At 42.3% G+C, this 20,541-nt stretch overlaps 1 protein-coding gene across 3 annotated transcripts; it reads left to right on the top strand.

Annotated features, from left to right (window-relative positions):
• Window positions 1–8,679: 8,679 nt before the first annotated feature.
• On the top strand, window positions 8,680–10,370 carry ATRZ-1A (RNA-binding (RRM/RBD/RNP motifs) family protein with retrovirus zinc finger-like domain-containing protein). 3 transcript variants are annotated; one of them, XM_079070734.1, is made up of 4 exons: window positions 8,680–8,822; window positions 9,322–9,445; window positions 9,524–10,081; window positions 10,184–10,370. In XM_079070734.1, the coding sequence occupies exons 2-3, from the start codon at window positions 9,335–9,337 to the stop codon at window positions 10,067–10,069; spliced, it is 657 nt and encodes a 218-aa protein (XP_078926860.1). In that variant the 5' UTR covers window positions 8,680–8,822; window positions 9,322–9,334; the 3' UTR covers window positions 10,070–10,081; window positions 10,184–10,370. The 3 variants fall into 3 exon arrangements, with proteins under 3 accessions (XP_078926860.1, XP_078926862.1, XP_078926861.1); XM_079070736.1 differs by having other exon boundaries at window positions 8,701–8,822; window positions 9,327–9,445; XM_079070735.1 differs by having other exon boundaries at window positions 8,724–8,822; window positions 9,317–9,445.
• The last annotated feature ends 10,171 nt before the right edge of the window (window positions 10,371–20,541 follow it).

A 20,541-nucleotide genomic window follows, 5' to 3' on the forward strand; every position in this document is an offset into this window, starting at 1 on the left:
TTGGTTGACAAGGTGCCCAAGAAACTGCACCTCGCGCAACCACAACTCGCACTTGGAGAACTTGGTATACAAGCTCTCCTTCCTCAGGGTATCCAAAACCTCTCGCAGATGCTCCTCATGCTGCTCCTGCGTCTTGGAGTAAACCAAAATGTCATCAATGAAAACTATCACAGACCGATATAGTATCGGTCTGCACACGCGGTTCATGAGGTCCATGAACGCGGCAGGATCATTAGTGAGCCCGAAGGGCAGTCACCACGAACTCATAGTGACCATAGCCAGTCCGAAAAGCAGTCTTCTGTATATCCTCATCCTTGACCCTCATCTGATGGTAGCCTGACCGCAAGTCAATCTTGGAAAACCAAGATGCTCCCTGGAGCTAGTCGAATAGATCATCTATCCTCGGGAGTGGGTAACGATTCTTCACTGTTACATTGTTCAACTCCCGGTAATCCATGCACATGCGATGCGACCCGTCATTCTTCTTGACAAACAGGATCGGGGCTCCCCAAGGCGAACTACTCAGTCTGATAAAACCCTTGTCTAGCAGCTCCTGCAGCTGCGTAGACAATTCCCGCATCTCGGGAGGAGCCAACCGATATGGTGCCTTGGCTATCGGAGCCGCACCCGGGATTAGGTCAATCCTGAACTCCACCTGTCGCTCCGGAGGTATCCCAGGCAGCTCCTCTGGGAATACATCCGTGTAATCTCGCACCACCGGAACATCTGTCACCGTCGTCTTACCTCTCTCTCGGGTATCCATAACATAGGTGACATACCCAGCGCAGCCCTGCTGAAGGTAGCGCCTAGCCCTCGCTGCTGAACATAGTGCTGGTCCGCGCTGCGACCTCTCACCCTGAATCACCAGCTCTCCCCCACTCGGGGTCCTAATCCGAACCAGCTGTTGCGCGCAGTCGATCACTGCCCCATTGGGGCTCAACTAATCCATGCCTATATTCACCTTGTTCCCACGCAACGAAATGGGAACCAAGTCTACCAGGTAGCGCTCCTTAAATAACCGTAGAATGCAATCTCTGAAAACCGCTGACGCTCGCACTGATCGATCATCCGCAATCTCAACCTCGAGAGGGCAATCCAACATGTCCGAAGGCTCAGGGAACCTCTTACTAAGCGCAAGAGAGACAAATGATCGGGTAGCACCCGAATCAAACAACACCTAAACTGGGATACCGTTCACATGGAACGATCCTAAACAAGACATATCATATGGCACATCAATATCATAAGCAACATAAAATAAAAGCTAGGGAGAAGAAATCATACCCGTCACCACATCGGGTGCGACGCGTGCCTCCTCGGTAGTCAACTGGAAGGCTCGGCTCCTCGCCACTGGAGCCTCTGTCTTGCCCTGCCGACCATCAGTAATCTGCAGGGTCGCTGGAGCTGGCGCCTTCACTGGCACTGCTGCTTTCAACTGAGGGCAATTGGCCTTTTTATGGCCTCGCTGGTTGCAGTGAAAGCACAACAACTCTGATGTCTGGAAAGTGGGTGCAGGGGCGGTACAATCCCTACTGAACTGCCCCATCTTGCCGCACTTGTAGCAGCCCGATGATCCCATCCTACAAACCCCCTCATGAGTCCTGCCGCATTTCCTGCAGCGGCCCTGTCCCGACTGGCCCTTCGGCCTAGTGTCTACTCCCTTGGACTTCTTCCCTGAAGCCCCAGTCATCGTTCCCTCCTCTGCCTTTCTCTTCCTGATGTGCTCTAAGTCAATCTCCCTCTCCCTTGCCCTGGCGATCATGGAATCCAGGGTCGGGCAAGCCGAGTAGCTGACAAGCTCCCGAATATCAGCTCGTAACATATCATGATAGCGGGTTCTCCACATCTCCTCGTCTCCCGCGTACTGGGGCACCAACAATGCCCTATCCCGGAACTTGGTGGTAATCTCCGCCACGGACTCAGTCGTCTGCCTCATATCGAGAAACTCCCTGGCCAGCTGCTAAAGCTCCACAGCTAGCGCGAACTCAGCCCTGAACCGGGCTACGAAATCTGATCAAGTCATAGCCTCGATAGCCGAGGCTCCCAGAGAGTCACCAACCGACTCCCACCAATCCCTAGCACAGTCTCTCAAACATCCTGCGGCAAATCGCACCTTCGACCCCTCGGGGCAGAAGCTCGTCGGATGTGCAGACTCAATGTCTGCGATCCATCTCCTGGCTGCGATGGGGTCGTTAGCCCCATGGAAATCTGGCGCACCACTGCTCCTGAAGTCCTTGAAGGATAGTGTGCGCGATCCTGACTGGCTGGGCGCCATATCGCTCCTGAATGCCCTGAGGCGATCCTCCATCAACTCAATGATCCCTTCCTTGATCGACCCAAAAATCATTGGGGTCGACTCAAGGATACCTCTCGTGATCTCTGAAACAATGAACTCACGTAGTCCCTCATCAACTGGCTCGACACCTGCTCTCGTACCTGATCCTGAACCGGATCCTAATCCTGAACCTCCTCCTCCATGACGTATGATCATCACCATTCTGAAACATAACACATAACAGTCAGAATCATACATAAACCCCGGGAGGTATCATACACTCTACAAGTTTCCTGGTTCTATCTCGGCCCTCCTTGGTTCGAGTACGGATCCTCTGCTTTTAGTAGTACGGGTCCATACTACTTTCTACATCTACCCGTACTTTCCTCAAGGATTGCTTCGACTTCACCAAGTCCCTTCTACTACTGCTGCTCTCTTGGCTAATCCCATCCTAGGCTTACCCTAGGGTAACTCTCCGACCTATTCTCCACCATCAGCTGCATAAGGAACCCCTGCTGCCTTTACCCAACTAGCTTGCGAATACCATTACATATTACTAATACCAGATAATTCTTCGAATGAAAGGTCCTACCCCACAACGGTTGGACTCAAACAAGAGCTGCGCAGTGGGGCTAGACCTAACCTTCTGGAATTATTTCGTCCTCGCAATATGTAACTTAACGTATTCGTTTACTAGTTAGCTAAAGATAACTAGGACTCCCGAAGCACAAAGCAACAACATTCGGACATCGAGTACCCAATCCAATCATACTCTATCCAAGCTATCATATAACTGGCTAATCAACAACATCTCGCAGCTCAAAAACACATATAGCAGGCATATCAGGCATCTTCCTAGATCCTTAGCCCTAATCTAGCAAGCATTTATCATACATATATACAGTAGGCGTATAAGGCATCCTTCCTAGATCCTCTAGCCCTAATCTAGCATGATGTTCTCATAATCATATCATATCATATCATAACATAACATGTATGAGTATCTTGGGGAAAGCTTACTTAAGCTCGGTCGGTCGCGCACATCACACATCTGGTCCTTTTTCAAAGTTCTTTTTTTCTCCTTTCAAACTTCGTTTCATAAAAAAATGATTTTCTTTTTGAAAATTTTCATACCATGTCCTCAGTTTGAGTTCAGACACACCCGAGAGTGTATCCGAATCCCTCAAACTAAGGCTCTGATACCAACTTGTAACATCCCAATTTTCGAGGTTGAAAATTTCGTTTTTAATTAAGTAATCATGAAAAATCATTTGCCATACATTTCCAATATTGTATCACTTCATAAAGCCTTTACGTCGTGTTTCAAAACATATCATCAGGTAATAATAATAGTAATCAGAGTACAATCTCAGAACTCAATGCGGAAATCATGCGTGAGTGTGATGTGCCACTACCGCGCTGGCTCCTTCCCCTTCGCTGAAGAGGTACCTGAAACAAAACTGAAAACTGTAAGCACGAAGCTTAGTGAGTTCCCCCATCATACCAAACACCATACAATAACATTATGTCAGGCAATTCTGGGGTGCCTGACTACCCAGGTCAAGCCGTTCTGGGATGCTTGACTTACCCAGATCAAACAATTTTGGGGTGCTTGACTTACCCAGGTCAAGCCGTTCTGGGGTGCTTGACTTACCCGTCGGTCCTTACGACCGAAAACCGAGGACTATTTCACCTCCTACTACTACTAACACATAATATCATAACATAAACATACTTTCAGGAAATTCTAGGGTGCTCGGCCTACCCTTCGGTCTTTGACGACCGAACTTGGGGACTATACTCCCCCCTACTACCACTATCACACCTAACATATTATGCTAGCACATAAACATATCAGATAGCAGCAAACTTAGATGAATATCACAAAGACAATTATCTAGCATACAACTCCTACTGGTGGGCCGACATTGTGGCCGTAGACCCACCGCTACTGGAAGGTAACTCACCTCAATGTCGTGCAGTGTCTGAAATGTCCTCGGCGTGAAAGTCGACTCCCTTCGACTCCTCAATCCCTACATGGCAACCCTTCTAAATCATCAATTCGAACATGCAATCCAAAACCAGGGTCAACTCAATTCAGTCAAAGTCCTCGTTGGTCAAAGTCAACATCCAGTTGACCTGGCTCGCCGAGTTGGTCAACCAACTCGTCGAGTCCATATCCCTCTAACTCGAACCAATCCCCGACTCAACTCGTCGAGTCTAGCAAGAACTCAATGGGTTCTTCTTCGATCATACCATCGGGGCCATTTTCATCCGACTCGCCGAGTTCGACCTTGAACTCGTCGGGTTCATCTCCCTCATAAGAATGTGTCCAGCCTATGACTCGCCGAGTTGTATGAACAACTCATCGAGTCCATCTTCAAAGATTGGGAGATTGCCTTGGACTCGCCGAGTCTGTTCATACACTCGCCGAGTCCTATGATTCCTAGGTCCCTTTACACATCTAAACAACTAAGGGACTTACTCCCTAACAACTGGTCCATCCACATAAAGGATTTGGTGGTCTATTACACCACGACTCGCCGAGTTCCAAGAACAACTCGTCGAGTCCATCCTTGACCAATACTATACAGTCGATTTAAATAGGTCTTAGCACACCAAAACCATAGATCTGGCCTCCTAATGTCCATTTTACACGTAAAGTTCCAAACTTGGTACACATGCAAGGGGTCTTTGGCCCAAAAAGCCATAAAAGATGGCCTCCAAAGTGCATGGGGTGTTCATGGCAACAAAATGGGCACCTTTGTGCCATAAAACCCCCAAATAGACCTGTATCTAAAGCATACACTGACTTCCAACACTAAATCCTGAATACAACCTCTTTAGGGCTTAGAAAGATGAAGGAAAAGGCCCAAAAATCAAGATCTATAGACAAAGGTTCAGCTTCATACCTCCAATAAGCTGAAAATGAGCTTCAAACTATGGATCTTCTTGTTTCCCCTTGGTCTCACAAGTTCCTTCCCTCTTCTCAAGCTTCACAACCCACCAAAAAGCACCAAAATGGCCTTAGAACACATAAAAACGACTAGGGTTTCGATATGATGTCTTCTGGGAGTACAAGGGACGATGGAGGTTGAGATAAGGTGTTTAAATAGGGTGCAAACCCTCAAATTTGGGTTTCACTCAAACAACGCCTACTCGCCGAGTCGGTCTCCCGACTCGTCGAGTAGGTCACTTAAACTCCCGCGGATCACGACTCTACTCGACGAGTTGGGCCACCAACTTGTCGAGTCCCAGAGAAAACACATGAATTTCTTTAATTAAATACGTACCAGGAATCGGGTGCTACATAAGGCCTTGTGGAAAAAAGGATTTGGCCCTTTTCGGATGTGGGTGTTATTGTTTAAGTGATCCAAGTGTTCAATGGTGTTCTCGAAGGCTAAGGGTATAATCGTAATTTGATAACTCGGTCCTTTATGAATTTTTGGGTTTTGTTCGGGAATTTTTAAGGCTATGGTGAGTTGTTAGAAGTGTAGGGCTTCTCGCCACCTTTCCTTGGATATAAGATTCGCTGGAAACGAGCCTAAGATGAGGAAGTTAGGGAAATTTGAATTATTGGCAGAAATGGCCCTTAATGGAAAAGTTTTGCAAATCAGTCCCATGTGTGCTTGGTAAGTGGCGCGTGCCTGGGTGGGTACGCCCAAAGTAATGAGCAGAGTGCCAAACCCTAATTTTTAGGGTTGGGGCACTATTTAAGCATCTTTATGAGCTCAAGGCTCTTTCATTTCTCAACCTCCATTGACTTCTAGCCTCATTTCGGAAGCCCTAACCTCTCATTGAGTGTTTGAGAGATCTAAGTGTGCATTTTGGTGTGCATTTGCTCATTTTCAAGGAAAGGGTGCTTGGTGCTAGCTTGTGGTTCAAAGGAAGACTTATAGATCCAGACTCTTGGATTCATTTCCAACTCATTTAAAGGTATCAAGTTCATACCTTGGCTTTTTGTTATGTTTCATGGGTTTAGGGCTAGATTTGTGCTTATTCATGGGTTTTGAGTCCTCCTTGTGAGTTTGAGCCACTACAGGAGCTAATATTGCTAGATCTTGCCCTTTCCGAGTTTATAAGTTCATAAAAATGGTATCTTGATCATTGCTTTTGGTCCACGCATGTTCTAGTTGGGTTAGAATGGGTCTTAATGGATTAAGATTGTTGTTGGGTCCCATTAAGTCATGCAAATGCATAAAGGTGTCAACTTATGCATTAAGAGCTTTATTTTAAGGTTCTCTGAAGTTTGGGTGCAAAGTGCTTAAGTGGTTAAGCCATAAAATCAGTTTTAGAGCGAGCCAGGTTATGCCCCGCGTAACTGGATGTACGCCTAACATACCTAGGTTTGGTCGCTACCAGGATTCATCGAGTACGCCCAGCGTAGCTGTGTGTAGGCCTCACATACAACACTCAGATGGGCTTTAGATTTGTTGTGTTTTGGGCTTCGCACCTTTGGGCCACCTTGTTAATTTGGGCCTTTTGGGCCATTCGAGATCAACTTTTGGGACTAAGGAAATTATTGGGCTTTAGGATAAGGCCCATATGGGGGTTGGGCTCAATTTGTAAAATTAGGCCATAAGTGGGCCTTTGTGGATCTTTTGGTTTTGGGCCTTTTGGTTTATGGATTTGGGCCTCAGTTTTGGTTCACGTTGGGCCAGGGGTAAAATGACCATAAATTGGAACCTAATTGCTAATTGGGTGTTATTTTGTTCTGATAGCTCGGGGAGTCGTCAGGGCAGCAACTAGGGATTTCTTTCAGTGAGCTTCGGCATTCGAGGTGAGTCTCCTCACTATGTTTAGCCAGTCGAAGGCACCAATGTCTGCCCATGATTTGTTATTCTAGTATGCTTTTTGTTTGCGTGACTCTTGGCTGTGTTATGTGTTTTATGTTTACCGGGCGTGGCCCGATGCCAGGCGGGGCCTGATGAGTATATTGTATGTTAGTTATTTATATGTTTTTACGATTACCGGGTACTACCCGATGTCGGGCGGGGCAAGAAGGCTAGTATGTATGTTATTTATCTCTGTGATTATGGCATGTGTTGTGTGTTTATATGTTTATATGCTTATACCGGGTGGGGCCCGATGCCAGGCGGGGCCTGATGACTGACATATCTGTTTACCGAGCGGGGCTCGATGCCGGGCGGGGCCTGACGAAGGGAGGGTCCCATTATGTGATTTTATGTAGGGTATGTGGTATTTGGGGGACTCATTAAGTTTCGTGCTTACAGTTTGTGATTTATGGCTTCAGGTACTACCAGTTCAAAAGGGAAGGGACCGACTTGATCGCAGTGCATACACCCATGTTTCCGCAATACATGATTTTGGGAATGAACTATGATAATTGTTTTTATTTTGAAATGCTCTTAAATGTTTGAATAAAAGTTGCATGAGTGTTTTGATCATAATAAAAATGAAAATTTTACCCTATGATTTCGGGGTGTTACATAAAGTATGCATCTAGGTGAGTTTTCCCATGTCCAATGTAAACCTTACTCTTTTGACAGTTCTTTATGGAGCGAGACATAGTGATTATGTCTTGGTCGTTGCCAAGTGGTAACATAACGTAGTCTAAATGAACCTCAAGGTTAAGAAATACAGTAATACACAGGCTCATGCTTCTCATATCCGATATCATGCATCGTCGAATTTATCATAAACTGAAAACTCTTCAATATAAACATTGTCAACATACATAACTTTACCATCATGGTATTTTTCTACCTGGTGACATAAAAAAAACCCACTATGGTTTATTTGCATTGTGAATAAGTTTTCAAAGCCATCTACAAAAACCAAAGATAAAAGCATGTAGAGTATACCCATACTTGTAATGGGTGATCATAAATAAACTAGACTTACTGTAATCTTGGTTTACATCAGCTGATGTACTTAAAACTCATAGTTCCATATTGTTGTTTGCTTCATCATATATATATATATATATATATATATATATATATATATATATATATATATAATTCTTTGCAATACACTGATCAATAGATCGTAATGAAGGCAATAATGTTTTCTTAGGAGAAGGTTTCAACATTACGTTAGAGATCAATTATGAAATATGTAGGCATAATTACTCTATTTATGGCGGCTGACAAGACGTTTACCTAAAAGATGAAGACTTGAAATGACTAGAATACCCCTAACGCAAGAGACACATGAGACTCGTTAATAGTAGTGTGGATATGGTAAATGAGCTAAGGATGACTTTTGATGAAATTGGATACAATAGGGACTAATGGTGTCAAAATTAGAAAAGTAGGTCTAAAACTCAAATTTCTACCAACCAAAGGTACCAAAATAATTTTAGGAGAAGTTTATTTTTCAAAATTGAAATGGAGAAGCCCATTTAGTCCTTCGGGCCCAATTGATCTGGGACGGGTTTAACCCGTTTGTAACTCCGTACAGATGTATAGATAGGGCAGGCGTAGCCGCGTAGTTCTTAAGCTTTTATATCATTCTTTCGTCAAATCAACGCTAACTACTAGATAATTTTCCAATCTCTTCACTCGATCGTATCGTTCTACTGGTAAGAAAGATTACTGATTTATATCTTTTGTGCCGCTTTTAATTCCCTTATACTTAGATCTTGATGTTCTTTAGTTTTTGTTGTTTGATCTGTGAGCTGCGATTGATGTTCTTCTTTTGCGTTTTTTGTGTATAATTGATGAGTATAATCTATTTCATGATTAGAAGCATGATCTTGATAGTTCTTTACTTCCCTTTCAGAACGGTGGATAATTATTTTGTCAATCGTAATCGTATTTCTAAATTTTAATTTTATGTTTGCAATATGTACTCTTCGGCATCGTATTATTCGCTTTCACACCAATCATAATGATTCTATATGTTCAATCATCTCCTGATTTATTTATTTCGAAGATAATATGAAATTGGCTAATCAGGAATTAAGATCTAGCTGTTTGGTTTTGAATTTGAGGATTGCCGATTGGGGAAAGCTTATATATTCACAGTAGACTATCAAAACATGCTACTTTTTGATGCTAATGCTCTGTTTACTAGTGTAGCGCAGCTGTAAACATGTCTGATGATGTGGAATACCGCTGTTTTATCGGTGGGTTATCATGGTCAACATCTGATAGAGCTCTAAAAGATGCATTTTCAAAGTTTGGACATCTTCTTGATGCAAAGGTAACATGGTTTACAAGCTTTCTTAGATTCTTTCACATATTTATCTCTTAACATTTTTTGTTTTTTCATATTATTTAGGTGGTTGTAGACAAGGAATCCGGGCGTTCACGAGGATTTGGTTTTGTGACTTTTGATGAGAAGCAAGCAATGGAAGATGCAATTGAAGCAATGAATGGAATGGATTTGGATGGAAGGAACATCACAGTAGACAAAGCTCAACCTCAAGGTGGTTCAGGCAGGGATTATGGTGGTGGTGGTGACCGTGATCGTGGGCGTGACCGCGGTCGTGACCGTGATGGAGGCGGCCGTCGTGGCGGAGGTGGTGGTGGCGGTGGTGGCGGTGGCGGTGGTGGAGATTGCTTCAAGTGTGGTAAGCCTGGACATTTTGCTAGGGAATGTCCAAGTGAAGGCGATAGAGGTGGCGGTAGGTATGGTGGCAGGGATGACCGTTATGGTGGTGGACGTGGCGGCGGCGGTGGTGGTCGTTATGGACCTGACCGGAATGGAGATCGTAATAACGGACGCAGTAGGAATGGCGGCGGTGGTGGTGGTGGCGGCAGTGATCGGTATGGTCGTGACCGTTCTGGGCCATATGAACGCCGATCAAGTGGCGGTTTCCGATGATGGAAGATTCTGGTATGATATATACAGATACAAATACAAATATAGATATAGATATAGATATATTGAAGTTTGATGTAAGAAATTGTGATGTGATGGATTTGTTTGAATTTGCAGATGATGATGGTGGATCTAAAAAGATGAAAATGGTGGTGGTTTTTGTTTCTGAAAGATGTCTCGTTTTAATTCGTACAATGTAGTAATGAATCAAAATCAAACTTTTGAAAGTTTTCACAACTTGGGACTCCACTACTTCTATGTTGGATTGGTTCGGTGTGTTCTAAAATGCTGCTCTCTTTCTCTACTTTCTTGCATAAGTGATTAATGATGAATGATGAATGATGAATGATGATCTCTATACACAAACAAATTACTTTTGGGTTCTTTTGGTGACAAAATAGAGGTAAAATTTTGTGACTTGATCAACTGAAAAAAATATACTCTTGGTGTGTATTTTATTAATGTGTTTGACCTTTTGGCAGGCTGTGTTCAGTGTTGTGGCTAAATATATGTGGCTATTTTGGGTACATGATATGTTGATAGTTGGTTGTGATTAAACATGATAAAATTGGGAATGGTTTTTGAGCACAAGCAGCTTATCTGCAAATCAATAATTGATCATCAAAAAGGGGGAGATTGAGATTGTTCATGGCATCTGGCTTTGGCTTTGTTTTGGGAAGATGGTTCTTGTTGTCCTTGTTTTACCTTGCCTTGCTGAGTGTGCTAATTCCTTCCTTCTGTGCTCATTGTTCTTGTTTTTCCTCGTGACACTTCTGCCCTTGAATCACATTTTTTGGTGGATGCTGATGCTTTTTTCGAATCGTGTATCATGGAAGAACATATATCGTTCTGTAAAAGTTATTTTTTCAGCAACCCCTGAGCTGAGCTGGCCCACATCTCTCTGTCCCATTCTCCCAGAAACATCATGTGAGATGTAAAACAGTGTCCAATAAGGAGAGCCCAATTCACATTCGAATTAAAGCTCCTGTATAGTTCGAATTGCGGCTATTTGTGGCTATTGAGACTTGAACCCTTGACCTTTTCTGCAAGTATGCGGTTTGAAACTTGTTACTTGACTGCCTTATCTGCTACTTGGTATCCGATCTTTTCTTTTGTCTGCGCCTGCATTTATTGATTTTCCTTCTGTGAATTGATATTTACTTGATTAGTTGTGTCCTCAAGGACATGATGTACTTTACTGTTTATAATTCTTTTTTTGCATGATCTAGGGTGAAGCTTACATGGTCATTTACTGTTATTTTTAATGAGATGGTACTAACTATATAATGTATACAATTTATTTTACAGCATCGTTCTACTTCGTTGACTTTTCCCTTGCAATGATGGATTTTAAATAGTTTGTTTTTTTGTTTTTTTTTAATTATTTTTTATTGTTATAGTTGATAAATATGGCGATAAGTTAAAAAAAGAGATACGGTGGTGAAATAGATCAAAATGGATTAATTTTCTAGGAATAATTTGAGAAAGAAATCTTCGTTTGGTTGGCCAAGATATTAACGGCATGAACCAAGAAATAGAATAAATCATTGTTATTCAGTTGGTATGTTTGGTTATTCAATTTGAATATAATGTTTTAGAGCTGCAATGCAAACAAACCAAATGCTCATTGGGCTGTTTTTGAACCATTTGTCATATTTTTGTTTATGTTGGATTATTTGTTTTTATGTGTGTTTATTTGATAAACAAATAAACAAGAACAATGCTGTGTGTTTATGTTTGTTCTTTTATGTTTATTTATTTATGTTTGTTTTTTTTATGTTATATATATATATATATATATATATATATATATATATATATATATATATATATATGAGTTTGTTGGTTTAAGTTTGCATGTTTATGTTGATATACATTTTTCTGGTTTTTTGTTTATGTTCTTTAACTAGTTGTGAGACCCGTATAACATACGGGTTGGATAAAACAAAAAACTAAATATGAAGGTTTAAACAAGAATTTATTTAGATTTGAAAATTAAAAATTAAAATTTGAATCTAAAAGGAAACATATTAAATACTATATGAGTTGTAGTATTGTAATTTATTGGTTATTTTCAATTAAGACAATTATTAATTGAGGTGTAAATATGATATGTTAATTAAGAAAAAATAAGAAAATAAGAAAATGACAAATGGAAAAAGCATTTATTCAAAAATACCAAAAAGTGACATGTGTCCAAGTTAATGAGAGAGTGACATGTGGCAAAATTATTTTCATTTATTAAGGAGAATGTTTGTTTAAGTTCGTTTGTGTTTGTTTATCACCTAACCGAACACGAACATACTAAATTTCTTTACGAACAAACATGAAAACAAAATTTCGTTTGTTTAATTGTCTGTGTTTGTTTTTTATCGTTTAAAGTTTAACAAACACAAAACAAACTTTGGTTCGTGCTTGTTTAGTGTGCTTGTTTAGTATGTTTGTAGCTCTCGTTAGTCGTTAGTTCATGTTGTTTGAAATGGAACGAATTTAGTTGACAAAAACAAAAATACAAAAATAGCCTTATAAAGTAAAATACATATAAATTATAATGTTCTATAATGTTACACTTATAAAGTAAAATACATGTAAAAATACCATACAAAAAAAAATGACAAAATACCCTTATTGTTAAATAAGTATAATCAACACAAAATCAAATTAACATAAATCACTTACAGGAGATAATCTTCTTATAATCATGCATAATATATGTTTCACAAAATGTATCATTCTTCTCCTCAAGATAATGAATAACATAAATTCATTTGCATCATAATGATCACATCTGATGAAAGTTTCGAAAATGAAACATGTCAAGGTGGCACACCATGTACATATTTAAGGTTTTAACAAGAGGATGCCATCTCTTCCTTCTTTTTGATTTTAAATGATATTTGATTTTTTGTTTTTCTTGTATATGTCCAAGTCATAATTGCAATAAAGAGAAGAATGATTAATCACTATAGCAATAAAGAGAAGCAATAACAGCAATAAGAAGAGCCATATGAATGAAGAGAAGAAAGTATCAACCATAATAAACACCATAAGCAATACATTATTTAACATGGAAAGGCAATACCAAAGGACTTTTGGTCTAGTAGTATCAGGTGTTGCCTCCCTCTTTGAGGTCAAGAGTCGAATGTTTAAGTCTAGTCTAGGACACGAGTGAAATTATGAGTAGTTTAAAAGTAGATTAGATTTGTCGTTTTATGTTTCTTGAATTGTAGGTCAATTAATAAAACAACGATAATAGCCTTTTGTATGATATTAAGAAATTCAAGTGCAAGAAATGAGGGTGTTAGGTGTATTGTTTATCTCTAAACTGAAAACAGTTGAAGCAAATATGACTGCCTGCAATCATAATCCCTATTTTCTTTGTTTAGACAATTTAGCAATAAGTTAATAAGCATGCCATGTTATCACATTTTGATATTCAATACCACCAACCTACAAGAAAACATTTCATTGAACAAAGATAAAGATAACAATTATGCTTTTAGAAATCAAAATATTTACTTGGTTCACAAAATTTCCTAACAACCCATTAGTTGTAATAACTACATAAAAGGAAGCTGAATGAAACAAAGTCATACCTTTAGCCTACGTTCTACCAAACCTGTAAATAAGATAAGCAAATCAAGTGTACTTTGTATCTATGTTCTTGCAAACTAGAAAATCATAGAGTAAATCATAGCAAAATTGTATAAGTTCAGATGTTAAACTTCCTTACAAATAGTAGTTGGGAAGATGGAACAAGGATTTGGTCCGTCTGGAGTGTTATCATAAGGGTGAAGGCCTAGATACTAACACCCACATTCTGTCAAAATTTTGTTTTATTCATGATGGGAGCATGGCGATTTTCGATAGATTTAAGATCATATCTTGAATAGATTTATGTATCCTTTAGACATACCTATACCAAGGAAATTTATGTCTAAGGAAAATGCAAATAGCAGGCCTCAATTTATTTGATTTCATGTATTCAATCTATTGTTAAGTCTATAAGCAAGTATTTGTATTTTTTTTGGAACAACAAATCTAACCTATGCCTACATTAATCCTAATTCGTCATATGTCCCAAACGGGACATGAACCCTTGACCTCATGGAGGGAAAGCAACACCTGACACCGCTGGACTAGAAGCCCTTTGGTAGTATAGATATTTTGATTTGTAACTCTTTTCTTTATACATAGATTTCAATTTTACAGTGTTATTGTAACGCCCAAAACCTTGAGGAGAAATTGTTGAGAATAAGCCAAATTCGAGTTGAACTCGGTGAGTTTTAGTAGCCAACTCGACGTGTTTAAGATGGAAGAATCGCATGGATTTAATGAGTCAACTTGGCGAGTCGAGGTGCCTCAACTCGGCGAGTTGGTAGCTGGGAAGGAAACCCTAATTTGTAGGGTGTTGCACCCTATGTAAAGGCCTTAAGTCCCTTGGTTGGCCTCCTTACCAGCCTCCTCTGTCCAGAAACCCTAAAATCGAGCTTTACCTTTCATTGTTGAGTGTGAGAGCTTGGGGAGAGCCTTGAATGTTCATTTTTGGTGCATGTTGAAGGAGCTACGGATTTAGGAGTTGCTTGGCTTAAGGAAGAAGTCTTGGATCCAGAATCTCTGTCTCATTTGCCAAGTTTTTGAGGTATCAAGTTCTCACCTTGCTTATTAGTTGCTTAGATCTCTTCTTGGGTTAGATTTTATGCTTTTTAGCCATGGTTGGGTGGATGTTGGGGATTAGGACGTCCCAAATGATTATTCTTTTAGATCTAAGGTCTATATGAGCTCTTTTGGCATAAAGGTGCAAACTTTATGGATTTAAGGACTTCATGCATTCATTAAGTTCCTTATTAAGTCCTTCTTGTGTAACACCGTAAATTTTCAAACAAAATTTTCAATTTAAAATCACATAATTCGCATAACACATTTCACAAAATCCCAATTATTTAATTTACAAAACGCAACTCCATAATTGTTTGATTAATAATCCAGCATCCTCAAAACATAACTCTTTCTCTGGTGTGTACAATCAAGCCGACGCCTTCCCGCGATCCTGAGAAGAACCTGAAACACATATCACATAACACGGTAAGCACGAAGCTTAGTGAGTTTACCAAAATACCACTCATATCTCATTAGCCTCTCATGGCTATAGCTCAGTAAGACCCTCCGGTCAATGTTTCTCAGTGGGACCCTCCAGTCCCACAACTCGGGTGGACCCTCCAGTCCGGTATCTCAGTGAAGACCCTCCGGTCTCACAACTCGGTTTGGACCCTCCAGTCCTGTCTCAGTGGGAACCCTCCGGTCCCACAACTCGGGTTGGACCATCCGGTCCTATCTCAGTGAAACACAGAATATAACATATATATCACACAGACAATGCATAATATCACATAACTCAAATAAGCACATAAGACCCTCCGGTCACACAACAGTTACCACTCTAGGTAAGTATAGTGAGAAGACTCACCTCGCAAGCAAGCAAGCAAGCAAATAACCTTGTACTCGAATCTCGAATTAGCCTCCGCCTAACACAAAGGATGAATATCTCTAATTAATACTCTTTTCATGACTCTAATAACCGAAGGCTATTCTTTCTCTCTCTAAATATTGAAGTGGATAAAAGACCATTTTACCCCTCCATAGTCTCCATTACTCATGTTTGTCCCAACCCTAAAGTCAACAGAAGTCAAACTCGAGTCAACAGTCCATGTTTGACCCGACTCACCGAGTGCACCCATGTGACTCGTTGAGTCCACTCTTTTTCCTCAGAAGTCTCGTGAAGGTCCAGCTCAGGTCGTCGATTTGACCCCCAACTCGCCGAGTTATCGCATGATCAAGCTCATTGGGACAAACCCTCACCGACTCGTCGAGTCGGCTCATCGACTCGGCGAGTCCATTCAAACTCATTCCTCATTCAGACGATTCAAAGCAGATCTACTACTCCAAACACTAGATCTAGCATCTCAAGACTCATTTGTCACGTAAAGCTTCGATCTTTACATTCATGTATGGTAATTTTGCTCCAACATACCAAAACATGCTCTCACAAGGTGTTAAGCACAACAACTCTCATGTGGAATGAATAAAGTTGAGACCTTTGGACTCTAGGGACCTCACAAGGTCCAAATCTGAGGTTTAAACCCCATGATAACTCTATATGCTCGAAGTCCCAACAAAAGGTGGAAGAAACCCTAATCTTCCATAATAATGAGATCTAGGCAAATAAAAGAGAAAGGTGCAAGCTTTTACCTCCCACTGAAGCCCTTGCATGAAGATACACTAAATCCAACCGAATCTCTTGCTGAACAACTCCTCTTCCTCCTCAAAGATGCACTAAAATCCTTCAAGGTTAGCTTGGAGACTCTCTTAGCTCACTACACTCGTTTAGGGTTTCACACATGAAGGTTTGGCAGCTGGTGAGGCAGAAATGGGGGCATAAGTTCCCTTATATAGGCCCCAACCTCGGGAAATTAGGGTTTCACAACACAACACTAACTCGAGGAGTCCGCTCTATGACTCGTCGAGTCCATTCATTAATCCCACACGGTCAACTCGACTCTACTCGACGAGTTGGACTCACAACTCGTCGAGTCACTCAATGAATCTCAAAATTGAACACACAATAATACACATGAGAGTCTGGATGTTACAATTCTCCCCCACTTGAATTAGATTTCGCCCTCAAAATCGCTCCTCAACAACACACATATCGAACCCAAATGTAACATCCCGAAATTCAGGTACAACTATTTAACCCTTCTCTTTTGTCAAGTTGTCAAGATTAGCCCTTGAGTGGAAATTGTAGCAAATGAGTACGCTGGGCGTACTCAAGAGTACGCTGCGCGTACTCATGCACTTATTTTGGACGCGGAGTCGCCTAGGTACGCTGGGCGTACCCAGGGTTACACTGGGCGTAGTTGGCCCAGGTGCAAAACCCTAATTGTGGCTTGAGGGCTATAAGAGGAATGAGATGGTCTTGTCCCCAGCCACCATCCCTCAGAGAGAAACCCTAGAAGAGCAACTTTATCGTTCTAAAGCTAGTGTGTGTGTTCTTGAGCAAGAAAGTGCCTTTGTGTGTTAGTAAAGAAGAAGAGGAGGTTCTTGTGGAGGCTAGAAGTTGGAGTACAAGCTTGGATCTGAGTTCTACAGAGGGAGGAGCTTCACTTGGAGGTATAAAGCTCAAAGCTTTCCTTGTTATTTTTGATTTGTGCTTTATGGACCATTTCTAGGGTTAAAGTCCCAAAGGTGGAGACTTTATGAGCATAAAGGACTCCATGGACCTAGATCTGTCCCATTTCAGTGATATTTGTGTTATAGATCCATAAAGTTTCCATCTTGGTCGTTGATATGAGGTCATGCTTGAATTATGAGCTTTTTAGAGTTGGGAAATGGAATGTTATGGGTGTTAGTGACTTGTCCAGCCATGCAAAGGCTTAAAGTCACCAACTTTATGGATTAAGAGGCTTAGAAATGGTCAGATCTAAAAGTTAGACGTGGGTCTTAACTGTTTAAGACCTCAAGAGCTAAGGAGTCTGAAACTGGGAGTTATGCTGGGCGTAATCCCAGTACGCGCGGCGTAGGGGGTCGCGTTCCCCGTTTCTGTGAGGTCGCCAGGTACGCCCAACAATTGGACTTTTGGGACCATTGAGGGGTAAAATGGTCTTTTAACCTTCTGAGAGGACATAGGAAGGGATTAGTCTAGCCTTGAGAGCCGTTAATGATTTGAAATAATTACTTTATGTGATTAGGCGGGGCTAGGTCGTTGTTTCGAGATTCAGGGATATCGAGCACGTGAGTTACTAGACATCATACGAGGTGAGTCTTCTCACTATACTGTACCTGGAAGGGTACTTATGTGTGACCGGAAGGTCTTGTATGCTATGATGTATGTGCTATATGCGGTTATGTGATATGTATGTGCTATGTATGATTATGTATGATATGGACCGGAAGGTCAAGAGGTTACGGACCGGAAGGTCGATACGGGTAGGACCGGAAGGTCTACCGGGATTTGGGACGGGAGTCCCCTGAGACACATGGATCGGAAGATCCTACAGAGTTGTGGCCTGGAAAGGCGTATGTGTGGCATGTGGTATTTTGGGGAACTCACTAAGCATTTATGCTTACAGTTGTTATGATATGTGTTTTAGGTACTTGCGAGGACCGTGGGAAGGCGCCGGCATGATCCGTACACACTTATGGAGTTTATGTTATTGAGATTCTGGGACATGTTTTTGTTATGACACAGTGACACATTATGTTTTGTGATTATCATGTGAATGAAAGTATGATTTAAAAATGAAAAATTGTTTTGAAAATTTACGTTGTTACAAGTTGGTATCAGAGCCTTGGTTTGAGGGATTCGGGTGCATCTTCGGATGGATCTGAACTCAAACTGAGGAATTGAGAAAGTTTTTCATAAAATAAACAATTTTTCTAAAAGAGTAAAAGATTTTGAGAAAGGCAGAAGGAAGCAGTGTGTACGATCAGCCAGCGCCTGAACGGTGATTTCCCAAAATACCCTTACATTACGTGTTATGAGATATGTTATGATATGATATGCATGCTAGAGTTGGCTAGGTATTCATATTAGGACTAGAGTGGCCTGATTTTGGGATGCCTTAGCCTAGGAAGATTTTTGCTGCTATGTGATGCTTGAGAGTGAGTAGATAGCAGTGAGGAGCTTATAAGAGGTCTACCGAAGGGTAGCCTATGCCAGCGAGATGTAGGGTACTTGTGATCTGGGATCCATGGAGGAGGACTTAGAGTGAATACTGATGCGGTGTGGACGGTAGTATAGGGCCCGTACTACTGAAGACACCGGAGCAGTGCACACCCTAAGTAAGAATCCTTTGGGTACTAAGGAACAAGTAGGGTTGAGTTATCGAGTGCGAGTATGCTCGAGCGAGTCTCTGATATTATTATGTTGTATTTCAGAAACATCATGGTTGGGACACGCCACAGACCTGAGGCGAGCGGTGTGAGTGACGAGGAGCTTCGTCAGATGATCCACGATGAGGTGGCAGCGGCGATTCGAGCCGAGATTCCGGAGATGTTTGGGTCTATCAAGACCACATTGATTGAGACGTTTGATGAGCGATACGCAACGGTGACTGAGGCTGCGGCTGCTGCCGCTACTGCAGCTGTGGCTGCTGCCAGACCTCAGGGAGGTGACTCGTTGTTGCTTCGAGAGTTCAGCAACACGAAGCCACCAGAGTTTGATGGGACGCAGGATCCGATCGCTGCGATGAGATGGATTTCTGATATCGAGGGATGCTTCTATACGTGTTCATGTCCGGAGCATCTGAGGGTACGGTTCGCGTTGAACCAGCTCCGCTTGGGAGCGAAGGATTGGTGGAAGTTCGTGACGGCGAGCTTCACTCTTGCAGAGATTTCAGCGGTGACCTGGGAGAGGTTCACCACCATGTTCAGAGACGAGTATGTTCCCCCGGTGGAGAGGGAACGGTTGGTTCAGGAGTTCTTGACCCTCAAGCAGGGTACTGATTCTGTTACGGTGGTTACCAGGAAGTTTCATGAGTGGGGATGTTTTGCCCTGAGCAGGTGTCTACTGAACAGGCACACATGAGCCGGTATTTGGGCGTTTTGAGGAGGGACATTCGAGAGTTCGTGTCGAACTCGACTTACCGGTCATTTGCTGAGCTCCAGGAAAATGCCCGGAAGAGGGATATTGAGTTGGAGACTCAGGCCAGGGAGGAGGCCGAGTCTCAGAGGATGGATCGGCGGCCGGCACAGTCTCAGCCGGCAGCCAAGGGGGCCAAGCCCGCTGATATGAGATCTGGAGGCCAGAAGGGCCGCACTTGTGGGAAGTGCGGCAAGGGACATGATGGGGTCTGTCTATCGGGTGCTTGCTACAGATGTGGCAAGGAGAGGCATATCGCCAAGGATTGCCCCAAGGGATTTATGGTTTGCTTTCATTGCAACCAGACTGGCCATCGGAAGGCCGAGTGCCCGCAGTTACATCAGGGACCAGCACAGGGATCTGCACCTGCTGCTAGGGTTACCGAGGTTCGGCCAGTAAAGGCCGAGGCACCGAAGGCTCGCGGGAGAGCTTTCCAGTTGACAGCGGAGGAGGTCCGCGCAACGCCCGATGTGGTGGCTGGTATGTATTCTTTATTTATTTATGTTGAGTTGAGATATTGTGCTTATATGATGATATGCGTAGGTACTTTTCTTGTGAGTTCTGTACCTGCCTTAGTGTTATTTGACTCGGGTGCGAGTCGATCGTTCGTGTCGATAGCGTTTAGTCGGCACATCAGTAGCAGACGAGAGGCGTTGAGTCGACCTCTGCGAGTTTCCATAGCTGACGATTGAGCGGTGTATGCTACGAAGGTGATACGAGGATGTGTACTCGAGATCTTCGGTGTTGAGTTCCCGATAGATCTGGTCCCGATAGCGATGGGGGACGTGTGTGTCATAGTGGGCATTGATTGGTTGAGCCGATTTGGGGCTGTTAT

The sequence above is a fragment of the Lactuca virosa genome, chromosome 9, assembly GCF_052849685.1.
Source record: "Lactuca virosa cultivar CGN04683 chromosome 9, Lactuca_virosa_CGN04683_v6, whole genome shotgun sequence".
Classification (NCBI taxonomy): Eukaryota; Viridiplantae; Streptophyta; class Magnoliopsida; order Asterales; family Asteraceae; genus Lactuca; species Lactuca virosa.

Bases quoted from the DNA above. Each gene is read 5' to 3' on its own strand.
- ATRZ-1A (XM_079070734.1), top strand. From the start codon at position 9,335: ATGTCTGATGATGTGGAATACCGCTGTTTTATCGGTGGGTTATCATGG. The intron at 9,446-9,523 runs GTAACATGGTTT...CATATTATTTAG, and splicing joins GACATCTTCTTGATGCAAAG to GTGGTTGTAGACAAGGAATC.